Below are 12,138 nucleotides of genomic sequence, written 5' to 3'. Positions count from 1 at the left end.
TCTGTAAGGCCTGTGGCGTCAGGGAGAGATGGCACATTCCCCTGACGCCACAGAGCCTAACAGTACCCCCTACTTAAGGAGACCTCTCCTGAGGTCTCCAGCCGGCGGTCCCGTCCCCACCAGTGGCTAAAAGCCACTGGGGGAGTGCCCCCCCAAAAAAATTTTTGGGAGAGAACGGGGTCCTCCGCTGGGTCCAGTATTGGTCGCACCTTACTGTTATGAGGTGGGGAGGAAGGACCCAAGGATGCGGAGGTTTAACTAAAAAGGGTTTTATTTACCAAATCATAAACATAATATACATAAAAATAAAAGAATAACAACAACAAAAAACACTTCGGGGAATCCCGCGTGCAGCCGGACGTCAGGGGCTGAAAAGGAACAAAAAGGCATACAAAAGAAAAGGGGAAGCACGAGGCGCGAACCCAAGGCTCTTGCCTCCCGACCGGGAGCTTTAACAGCCTGCCACAGCGGCGCTAGTGGCAGACTCGCTCCCGGCGCTATTGAGGCAAAGAGTGGGTTCGCGAGATGGAACACCTCGCGCTGTTGGCCGAAGAAGGGGGGGTAACACCGACAATAGCTGGATGGCACGGCGCTTTCCAGCAGCTTATGCTGGCTAGAGCCATGCCAGCTACCGGGTGTGATTTATTTACGGACTTCAAAAGTTAAAGGCAAAGGCGCTGTCACCAGCCAGGGTGGCTGGGAAGTGGCCATTTGCGCAAGCGCTCCAGAGGGCGGAACGTGACGCTGTCACCAGCGGTTTACGCTGGGAGGGGGTCGCGTTCCTCTGGGCGCGATAACAGGATCTCACGGTGGCGGCGGCACGGCGGCTCGACGGCTCGGCGGCAGCGGCCTGACGGCGACCTGAAGGCGGCGACCAGGCGGCGGCGGCGGCTCGACAGCGGCGGCACAATGGCGGCAGCTTGGCGGCAGCGGCGGCCTGGTGGCGCCCCAATAGCGGTGGCCCGGCGGCGGCGGCGGCACAGTGCGGCGGCACAACCTAGAGATAAAAAATAAACAAACATAAAAGGACACCGCAGTGCCAAAAAAACTGAAAGAACAAAAAAAGAAACAGCCAACAGGAGCAGAAGGTGCGACGGCTACAGCTCTGCACCTATCCCTTAAATAAGGGAAAGCACAGGTGCAGCCCGTTCGCCCTAACGAGCTGGCCAGGTAATTAAATGCACAGCTCGTCTCTGCTCTGTAAGGCCTGTGGCGTCAGGGAGAGATGGCACATTCCCCTGACGCCACAGAGCCTAACAAATACTACATATTCCTGTAGCTACTAAGCAAAGCACTAGCAATGGCAAAATCATGAGTTTGGCTGAAATGATGAAAAAAATTTATGTATGTTTAATACTTTAAGCTGATTTATAATTAAAAGTGTGTTTTAAAAAAATATGTAAAATATTATTACAATATGCTCAACAGTTATTGGAACAAAATGAAAAAGCTTATCACAATGTAATTAACCCAAGTCATTATGTGCACATTTTATAGAGTATTGTAACATACCTAAGAGGGAAGCCAAATCTGTCCACTGACTCCTGGAAGAAGGTCAGTGCAGTTGAGGAGAGGTTGTTCGTGGCAGCTCCCAGGTACATTATCTATATAATATAAAAAAGAAGTCCAGGTTTCTTAACAGTATGATATAGCAAACAAAACAATTGCAATAAAATAATTTAAAACATTATACAAAATACATAGGTATCACATTATGACAAGGCGTTGATGCTACTTTTCACCAACCAAAAAGAGAAAGAAATAAAAACTGCAAGATTTAAAAGGTACTGCAATTCAAGAAACAATTATTCATAAAATCACCTTTCTTGAGAAGCCATCCACTCCACCAAACACGACAATGTTGAACCTAATATGAGACAAAAACTGTTTAATAGGTAACATAAATAATTTTAATAGGAACATAGAATGACATACCTAATTAGTTTATGATTAGTATCAATGTGCATCATTGACTTGGGGCCTGGAACTGAATATCTTCTTCGGACAACGCAACCCATCTCTGTCATCCTGGACAAGACACCGAGTGTGTCAACGCGATGAAGCGATGCTCTAACACGGTCACACTGTACTCTGTGCCCTTCAGCCGCCAAGATGCCCTTCACCATCCTATAGCCAGAGTGTGGCATTCTGGATGTAATATCAGACACCAGTGTGGTGTCACACCAATTCTTCATCCGAGAGAGTACTGTAGTGTGCCCTAACTGAGAGATTGTACTCTGTCATACGCCTATGAACAGTCCTTTCTGACACTCCTAACAGACCAGCAACGCATGAGATAGGCAAATTCATGTCAAGTAAACTGGTCAGGTATTCTTGACTGATGACTACTTTTGGTCGTCCAAGACACCCTTGTTCCAGCTGTGCAACCACCATGTGCATCTCATTCTGTTGCTTTGCCATGTTAATTGCAGTATTTAGCTCCGTTAAAGCTTCCAATATGTTATGGGGTATGTTGATCTGAGGGCAGATGGCAGTGAGGAAAACTAGTTCTTGAGCACAGACAAATTCCATATAGTCTAAATCCAAAGGCATCCTGTCAAGGTCACGCTCCAGACGCGAGCAAAGCCTCCCCCAAATATGATCCAAAAGTAATGTTAGTTGCTAAACAGAAAACAAGAACAAACAAGTTTTAATTACCATGTCATTTAAACACAGTAATTCCTAACAGTCGACTCTCGAATGAAAGTCAAATCTTACATTTAAATCGTTCCTAGCAGACCACAGCTCTGTAGAGATGAGTGTCAACCTCAACTGACCAGATGAGTCGAACCAGGTGTGTTAGGTAAATGAGGTAAAGACTGAACTCTGAAGTGCTATACGGCACACCAGGAAAGAAGTTTCACAACATTTCTGAACTCCGCGTTTTAATACGTGCAAGCAACAGTATATCCATGCCTTCCTAAACTCAGACCAGCTCATGCCAAGCAAAACTCTTAGCTAACCACTACCAACAAGCTAGCTAACGCTAACTAACCTTACCCCGCGCGTTATCACGCCACCAGCATTACATAACGCAAAATATAAAACTTGCCGTAAAGAGCGTTGAGTATTTACCAGAACTATAAATAATTAGCTGACTGTGGATCTGAAGAACTTTGGATGCACTTTCCTCATTGGGATTCATTTCTCCTCCACAGACATGAACGCAGGTGAGGCAGCGCTGTAATTGGTTAAATGCTGCGTTCAATCGCTCTGGAAAGTTTACTTTTCCTGGGATACCCGGATGTTTCACCTTAAACTTGAATTCGTATTTCTGAGATTTGAATCTGAGAGATCTGAATTTTTTTTATCTGAATTTTTAAAATCTGAAAATTGCAAGTTGTAATTTTGAAATGAAATTTTTTCAACAGCAAATTTCACCACCTCACAAGTTCAAATCACAAAAAAAGCATTGTTAAAATTCAAATTTATAAATTACGCCATTAAATATTTCAAATTTATAAAATTCAGATTGAAATATTTCAAATTTATAAAATTCAGATTCAAATACTTATGGCAGCGTTTGAGCTCCATATTTAGTGTCCCAACTTTTTTGGAATCCGGTTTGTATATGAACTGGGTTTTATGCACTAGAAGATGGTAGGATAATTAAATATGAGTATTTCTTTTAACAAAGGAGTTTAGCTACCACTAATTTGGTCTATAGATAAACACAAAGAACAAAGACTCATGATGATAGAACAATGCAACACTGTTCAGTCCACAGCCCTCCATTCTCACCTTCTCATGAACATTCTGGTTGAGGACGGTTCATTATTTGCTAAGTGGAAATCATCTAAAGACTAGAATTTTGGAGTGTAGACCTAGAAGTGTTAAAGTAAGAGGCTATTCATTTATGAAAACTTTGCAAACACCATAAAGACCAGGGTAAAATTCTTCCACTTAAATGTAAAAGTTGTTCTGTGTTTATTAAAGTAGATTAAACTTGAATAAAGAACAAAAACAGATTCAGATCTGAGGTTGGTACATTACACCACATTACATTTGATGATTAATGATAATATTCATACCATCATGTACATTTGATAATTGAAGTAGAACAGTTCTAGTGGATATTAGTAGAAAATGAAACAAGACTTCAGTCACAAAAATGTAACTTCTGTGTGACCGTACTGGTGTCTATTAAAAATGCTGCTTCCAGTAAAACTTCATCCACACTATAAGCAGCAATATGGGTCATCCCTTTTATGTGAATGCGCTGGTGTGGTGTACTTAAAGAATATTCTTTTCACTAAAGTTCTTTTTAGACAGTAAACTGTGATACGACCTCTCTCCTGTGTGAATGCGCTGGTGTTGTTGGAGAACACAATGTGCAATAAAATACTTCCCACACTCTTAACAGTGATGTAGTTTTTCTATGTGAATATGATGACGCCGTTTGAGATTATTTTCATGAGCAAAAATCTTTCCACACTCTGAGCAGTGATACGGTTTCTCTCCTGTGTGAATACGCTGATGTACTTTAAGAGCATCACTGTAAGCAAAACTCTTTTCACGCTCTAAGCAGTGATACGGCTTCTCTCCTGTGTGAATACGCTGGTGTTTTTTAAGGTTAACCTGTTGAGCAAAACTCTTTCCACACTCTGAGCAGTAATACGGCTTTTCTCCAGTGTGAACACGCTGGTGTACTTTAAGGTCACTACTTTGAATAAAACTTTTTCCACACTCTGAGCAGTAATATGGTTTCTCTCCTGTGTGAACATGCTGGTGTACTTTAAGAGCATTACTGTTAGCAAAACTCTTCCCACACTCTGAGCAGTGATAAGGTTTCTCTCCTGTGTGAACACGCTGGTGTACTTTAAGGTCACTACTTTGAGTAAAACTCTTTTTTTACACTCTGAACACTGAAATGGCTTCTCTCCTGTGTGAATGCGCTGGTGTTTTTGGAGCGTATTCTGTTGAGAAAAACTGCTTCCACATTCTGAGCAGCGATATGGCTTCTCTCCTGTGTGAATGCGCTGGTGTTTTTGGAGCGTATTCTGTTGAGAAAAACTGCTTCCACACTCTAAGCAGTGATATGGCTTCTCTCCTGTGTGAATGCGCTGGTGTCGTTGGAGATTACTCTGCGTAGTAAAACTCTTCCCACACTCTGAGCAGTGATGAAAGTTCTTCATGTTTATGCTTTGATAAGACTGTAGAAACTGTTTCCTTGGAAAGCAACAGAAACAAAGAAACAAGTCGATTAATTAGAATTACTTTTACTACATTAATACCACAATAATATTAAACTCATCACCTAGTAATAAAAACATTAAATTCACTTCACGTCTAAGTGAGAATCTGAATTCAAAGAACATCAGGATAAAATACTTATAAATACTGCAGATATTAATAATTAAATAACTATAAATAACTTGATATAAATAAAGATATAAGAGATCTGACTTTCTCAACATCAGTCCTGCACCAAGCAAATCTAATCCAGTTCATGACAGGACTAATAATTAGCTCACAAGTGTAAATCTTTGGTGTGCTGGGAGTAAAAAAGGCTTCATAAATCACCACAATTATGAGCATAAAGCTATTTTAAACAGTCTGAATATATTAACCTGATAATATTAAATAACATAATAAAATAAAAAGAACAACAAATGCAACATAAATGTAAAAGAAACAAACAAGAAAACCCTTTACCTTCCTGTTAGAATCCTGGCAGCCACTTTAACAAAGCTGGTGTCTCCAGCAGGTCGTTTCTAATGAAGAACGTGCAGAAGATTCTTCTTACCAAGTGACTCAGCTACAGGTCTAGAGTTTAGTCCTTAAATAGAGCTGAGGACAAAGACCCAAGACCAGTTCAAAACTCTGCATTGGTCAATCATCAGCCAACCATTCACACCTTCTTGTGTGAAGTACTGGCTCATTATCTATGGAACGTGTGCAAATGAAGTAGATGGAGCCACAAAGCATGATGGGTGAAGTCAAACTACACCTATTTATCTCAGCAGAGAAGTTATTTACATTTAATCCTAAACACAAACAAGGAATTAAAAGGCTATTCTGTAAAGTGAAATGACATGAACTTAGATAAAGCTTTTATGATAAGAATCTAAGTCATGTAAAATGCTGTATGTATATTTGTGTGAATTAGTTTCTACTGTATATGAGGAACAATAAGAAAACTAGAAGAGGAAACACCCACCTATAGATTTATCTGTATTTATGGTGTAGAAATATGTGAACTGTTGGATTTACTGAAGCACTTTCTACATTCTGAGCAGTGATACGAGCTCACTGAGGAAACATAAAGATTAATAAAGTGAAGGAAACAAAACCTGAAAATAAAAGCTTTACCTTCCGTTCAAATCCTGTTCAAACTGCTGAGAATGAGAGCAGTTCATAACTACAGGAACACAGACTGTACTTGTACTCGGTCTGTTTACCTCCAGCAGCAACTGGAACCAACGCCAAACAATTTAACTCTACCCAGGGTTGCCAAGTCCAGCACAATTTATCCAGCTTAAAGTCTGTCTAAACCCGCCCTTCACATGCTAAAACTAGCAGACCTTGTTCATAGGTATGTGAGCGCAAATCCTCATTAAAAACATTTTGTACAGTTTGCAATGAAAGCTTTTAGACAGCCGTGACACATTTTGAAAGTAGCCCAAATTGGCGGGAAAATCGCGAGAGTTGCCAGGTTCAGCCTAATGTCTGGTCTAAAATCAACCCTGAAGCTGAAACTAGCCCAGAATCCAGGGTGTCACAGATATTGGTGAAATGGCAAATGATCGATCAGTGTACTATTAGTGAATCTTTTATTATTAATAATAATATAGTTTCATTTTACATTCCGATTGATACTTTTTTGTGATGTATTTTGTTTACATCCGGCCCGCGAGACATCCCCAACCGGCCCGCATGAGGTTCGTGGCAATTAAAAATTAGATGTAAATAAATGTACATCATGCATTACAACAGGATTGATTTTGACGGGAGCGCTATATCTTTAAATTACCGTAAGTTTGGATTTACGTGTGTGCGAGTGTTTCCAGCTTCACCGTAATGTGAACAGAAGGAGTTTTTAACAAGACATGAACTTCTGAAGTATTTATTAACTGAAGTCAGGTGTAACGCTGGTTAGGGATCAGAATTGAGGCTCTAAATCGCTGTTACGATACTAAACAGAAATATAAGAACATTTTTACTCTGCCTACTTCTAATTTTCTGATTGTAACATCTAAACATTAACAGCTTATTAGAACTGTACAATCTACTGCTTTTCATAAAGAGTGAGCAGTCGTAGCCTAGTGGTTAAGGTACTGGACTAGTAATTAGAAGGTCGCTGGTTCAAGCCCCACCACAGCCAGGTTGCTGCTGTTGGACCCTTGAGCAAGGCCCTTAACCCTCAATTGCTCAGACTGTATACTGTAACTGTATTGTAAATCGCTTTGGATAAAGATATCTGCTAAATGCTGAAAATATAAATAAAGAGATAAAATTAATATTGAGCAGAATTAAGTTCACCTTATTGGTCCGGCCCTCCACAACAGTCCCAGTTTCTTATGTGGCCCCTTGGAAAATGTAATTGAAACCCTATTTTTTTGGTACCCTTAAACTTTATAATAAAGGCCTTTTATATTGTCACATTTCTAAAATGTATTTAGAAATGATACATCTGAATGTCTTGATATTAACTGAGTGTAACCTACATGTTGTGTACTATCATTATGAAGTTGAATTGTTCTGTGGAAACAAGAGAATTCCTTTTAATAACAATAACAATTCATCTAATCAAGATTATTCCATTTAATAACAATCTAAATTAAAACGGAAATGAGCTTAGATTATGTTTTAGTTGACTTTAAATTGAAAGTAAAATCATAATGTCCAGTTATTACCAAACCTTTTATTTTTAAGCCTGAAATTCTATCCTAAATAGTTCCACCAGATGCTTTTACCGTAATGTTTAGTATACGTACATCTTCACAAACAACGTGGGAGCTGATTTGACTGAGCATTTTGAAGTGGAGGCTTGACCGCAGTAGTAAATCAAACAGTTCACAGACACACAAGTGCACAGTAAATATTTCTACACCATAAATACAGATAAATCTATAGGTGGGTGTTTCCTCTTCTAGTTTTCTTATTGTTCCTCATATACAGTAGAAACTAATTCACACAAATATACATACAGCATTTTACATGACTTAGATTCTTATCATAAAAGCTTTATCTAAGTTCATGTCATTTCACTTTACAGAATAGCCTTTCAATTCCTTGTTTGTGTTTAGGATTAAATGTAAATAACTTCTCTGCTGAGATAAATAGGTGTAGTTTGACTTCACCCATCATGCTTTGTGGCTCCATCTACTTCATTTGCACACGTTCCATAGATAATGAGCTAGTACTTCACACAAGAAGGTGTGAATAGTTGTCTGATGATTGACCAATGCAGAGTTTTGAACTGGTCTTGGGTCTTTGTCCTCAGCTCTATTTAAGGACTAAACTCTAGACTTGTAGCTGAGTCACTTGGTAAGAAGGATCTTCTGCACGTTCTTCATTAGAAACGACCTGCTGGAGACACCAGCTTTGTTAAAGTGGCTGCCAGGATTCTAACAGGAAGGTAAAGGGTTTTCTTGTTTGTTTCTTTTACATTTATGTTGCATTTGTTGTTCTTTTTATTTTATTATGGTATTTAATATTATTAGATTAATATATTCAGACTGTTTAAAATAGCTTTATGCTCATAATTGTGGTGATTTATGAAGCCTTTTTTACTCCCAGCACACCAAAGATTTACACTTGTGAGCTAATTATTAGTCCTGTCATGAACTGGATTAGATTTGCTTGGTGCAGGACTGATGTTGAGAAAGTCAGATCTCTTATATCTTTATTTATATCAAGTTATTTATAGTTATTTACTTATTAATATCTGCAGTATTTATAAGTATTTTATCCTGATGTTCTTTGAATTCAGATTCTCACTTAGACGTGAAGTGAATTTCATGTTTTTATTACTTATTGTGGTATTAATGTAGTAATAATGCTAATGGCTAATGCTAATAGTAATGCTAATGAATCGACTTGTTTCTTTGTTTCTGTTGCTTTCCAAAGAAACAGTTTCTACAGTCTTATCAAAGCATAAACATGAAGAACCTTCATCACTGCTCAGAGTGTGGGAAGAGTTTTACTACGCAGAGTAATCTCAAACAACATCAGCGTATTCACACAGGAGAGAAGCCATATCACTGCTCAGAGTGTGGGAAGAGTTTTACTACACAGAGTAATCTCCAACAACACCAGCGTATTCACACAGGAGAGAAACCATATCACTGCTCAGAGTGTGGGAACAGTTTTGCTCAAAGTAGTGCTCTTAAAGTACACCTGCGTGTTCACACAGGACAGAAACCATATTACTGCTTAGAGTGTGGAAAGAGTTTTGCTCAACAGGTTAACCTCCAAAAACACCAGCGTATTCACACAGGAGAGAAACCGTATCACTGCTTGGAGTGTGGAAAGAGTTTTGCTGGACATAGTACCCTTCAAAAACACCAGCGTGTTCACACAGGAGAGAAACCGTATAACTGCACAGAGTGTGGAAAGAGTTTTATTCAAAGTAGTGACCTTAAGGTACACCAGCATGTTCACACTGGAGAAAAGCCGTATCACTGCTCAGAATGTGGAAAGAGTTTTGCTCAACAGGTGAACCTCCAAAAACACCAGCGTGTTCACACAGGAGAGAAACCGTATCACTGCTCAGAGTGTGAAAAGAGTTTTGCTCAACAGGGTTACCTTCAAAAACACCAGCGTATTCACACAGGAGTGAAACCGTATCACTGCTCAGAGTGTGGAAACAGTTTTGTTGAACATAGTACCCTTCAAAAACACCAGCGTATTCACACAGGAGAGAAACCGTATAACTGCACTGTGTGTGGAAAGAGTTTTACTCAAAGTAGTGTCCTTAAAGTACACCAGCGTATTCACACAGGAGAGAAGCCATATAACTGCACAGAGTGTGGAAAGAGTTTTACTCAAAGTAGTGACCTTAAAGTACACCAGCGTATTCACACAGGAGAGAAACCGTATAACTGCACTGAGTGTGGAAAGAGTTTTACTCAAAGTAGTGACCTTAAAGTACACCAGCGTATTCACACAGGAGAGAAACCGTATAACTGCAGTGAGTGTGGAAAGAGTTTTACTCAAAATAGTGACCTTAAAGTACACCAGCGTATTCACACAGGAGAGAAACCGTATAACTGCACTGTGTGTGGAAAGAGTTTTACTCAAAGTAGTGTCCTTAAAGTACACCAGCGTATTCACACAGGAGAGAAGCCATATAACTGCACAGAGTGTGGAAAGAGTTTTACTCAAAGTAGTGACCTTAAAGTACACCAGCGTATTCACACAGGAGAGAAACCGTATAACTGCACTGAGTGTGTAAAGAGTTTTACTCAAAGTAGTGACCTTAAAGTACACCAGCGTATTCACACAGGAGAGAAACCGTATAACTGCACTGTGTGTGGAAAGAGTTTTACTCAAAGTAGTGTCCTTAAAGTACACCAGCGTATTCACACAGGAGAGAAGCCATATAACTGCACAGAGTGTGGAAAGAGTTTTACTCAAAATAGTGACCTTAAAGTACACCAGCGTATTCACACAGGAGAGAAACCGTATAACTGCAGAGTGTGGAAAGAGTTTTACTCAAAGTAGTGTCCTTAAAGTACACCAGCGTATTCACACAGGAGAGAAACTGTATCACTGTTAAGAGTGTGGGAAGTATTTTATTGCACATTATGTTCTACAACAACACCAGCGCATTCACACAGGAGAGAGGTCGTATCACAGTTCACTGAAAATAACTTTAGTGAAAGGAATATCTTTTAAGTATACCACACCAGCGCATTCACATAAGAGGATGACCCATGCTGCTGCTTATAGTGCAGATGAAGTTTTACTTGAAGCAGCATTTTTAATAGACACCAGTACGGTCACACAGAAGTTATGTTTTTCGTGTTTCATTTTCAAATATCCACTAGAACTGTTCTACTTCAATTATCAAATGTACAAGATGGTGTGAATATGATTATTAATCATTAAATGTAATGTGGTGTAATGTACCAACCTCAGATCCGAATCTGTTTTTGTTCATTATTCAGGTTTAATCTACTTTAATAAACACAGAACAACTTTTACTTTCAAGTGGAAGAATTTTACCCTGGTCTTTATGGTGTTTGCATAAATTCTTCATATTATGAATGCTAAGTTTTCATAAATGAATAGCCTCTTACTTTAACACTTCTAGGTCTACACTCCAAAATTCTAGTCTTTAGATGATTTCCACTTAGCAAATAATGAACCGTCCTCCACCAGAATGTACATGAGAAGGTGTGAATGGAGGGCTGTGGACTGAACAGTGTTGCATTGTTCTATCATCATGAGTCTTTGTTCTTTGTGTTTATCTATAGACCAAATTAGTGGTAGCTAAACTCCTTTGTTAAAAGAAATACTCATATTTACATTTAATTATCCCACCATCTTCTAGTGCATAAAACCCAGTTCATATAAATCCTAATACAGACTGCACTGACATGTTTTAAACTTACATTTAAAAATAAATAAATACTATTGTGGTAGTTCAGGTGCTTTCTTATCATGGAGGTGACCAATTGACCAAGACCAATTATAAATGTATTTGTTAAACTTTAAATTCAATCCGAGTCCTCTATGTGATGAGAGTTTGGTTTTGAAACCGATGTCAGCAAATGTGTCCACGGTTGTTAAATGGGACTAAACTCACGGTCCATGTATTTGTATGTAGGCTTGAGCTGGAGTGACAATAGAAAGTGGATGTAAAGGACTGGGTGGGTAATAATTCAAAATAGTTCTTCATCTAACCTGAAATTCTATTTATAAATCATAAGAGAATAAAAAGAATAAATCATAAATAAAGAAGATTGGAGAGGAGAAGAAAACAGGAGAGGAAAAAACAGAAAAGAGTAGAAGTGAAATTCAGAGCTTTTAGTATTTAAAGTGTTACTATTAAATGTAATAAGAGCGACCAATACCGCTACTAGATCCCACCGTCACTCTGTTAATCACTCTGTTAATGTGCTGCTGGTGAAGAAAAGGTTGAATCCAGATGATTTGTTGTTGGTGTTTTTGTACTAAATGCAGGTGAAA

At 39.0% G+C, this 12,138-nt stretch overlaps 1 protein-coding gene across 1 annotated transcript in view; it reads left to right on the top strand.

The window, feature by feature from the left end:
* Nucleotides 1–9,123: 9,123 nt before the first annotated feature.
* The window catches only part of LOC134326913 (zinc finger protein 850-like), a gene marked incomplete at its 5' end in the record, with an annotated part of 54,543 nt that continues 51,528 nt past the window's right edge, over nt 9,124–12,138 (top strand). Inside the window, one exon of the mRNA XM_063009021.1 lies at nt 9,124–10,630. Within this exon, the coding sequence (XP_062865091.1) occupies nt 9,124–10,630 (1,507 nt within the window). The remainder of the gene's footprint in view (nt 10,631–12,138) is intronic.

Source organism: Trichomycterus rosablanca, chromosome 14 (genome assembly GCF_030014385.1).
Source record: "Trichomycterus rosablanca isolate fTriRos1 chromosome 14, fTriRos1.hap1, whole genome shotgun sequence".
Classification (NCBI taxonomy): domain Eukaryota; kingdom Metazoa; phylum Chordata; class Actinopteri; order Siluriformes; family Trichomycteridae; genus Trichomycterus; species Trichomycterus rosablanca.
The sequence above is the reverse complement of the archived record's forward strand: the minus strand, read 5'-3'. Positions and strand labels throughout refer to the sequence as shown.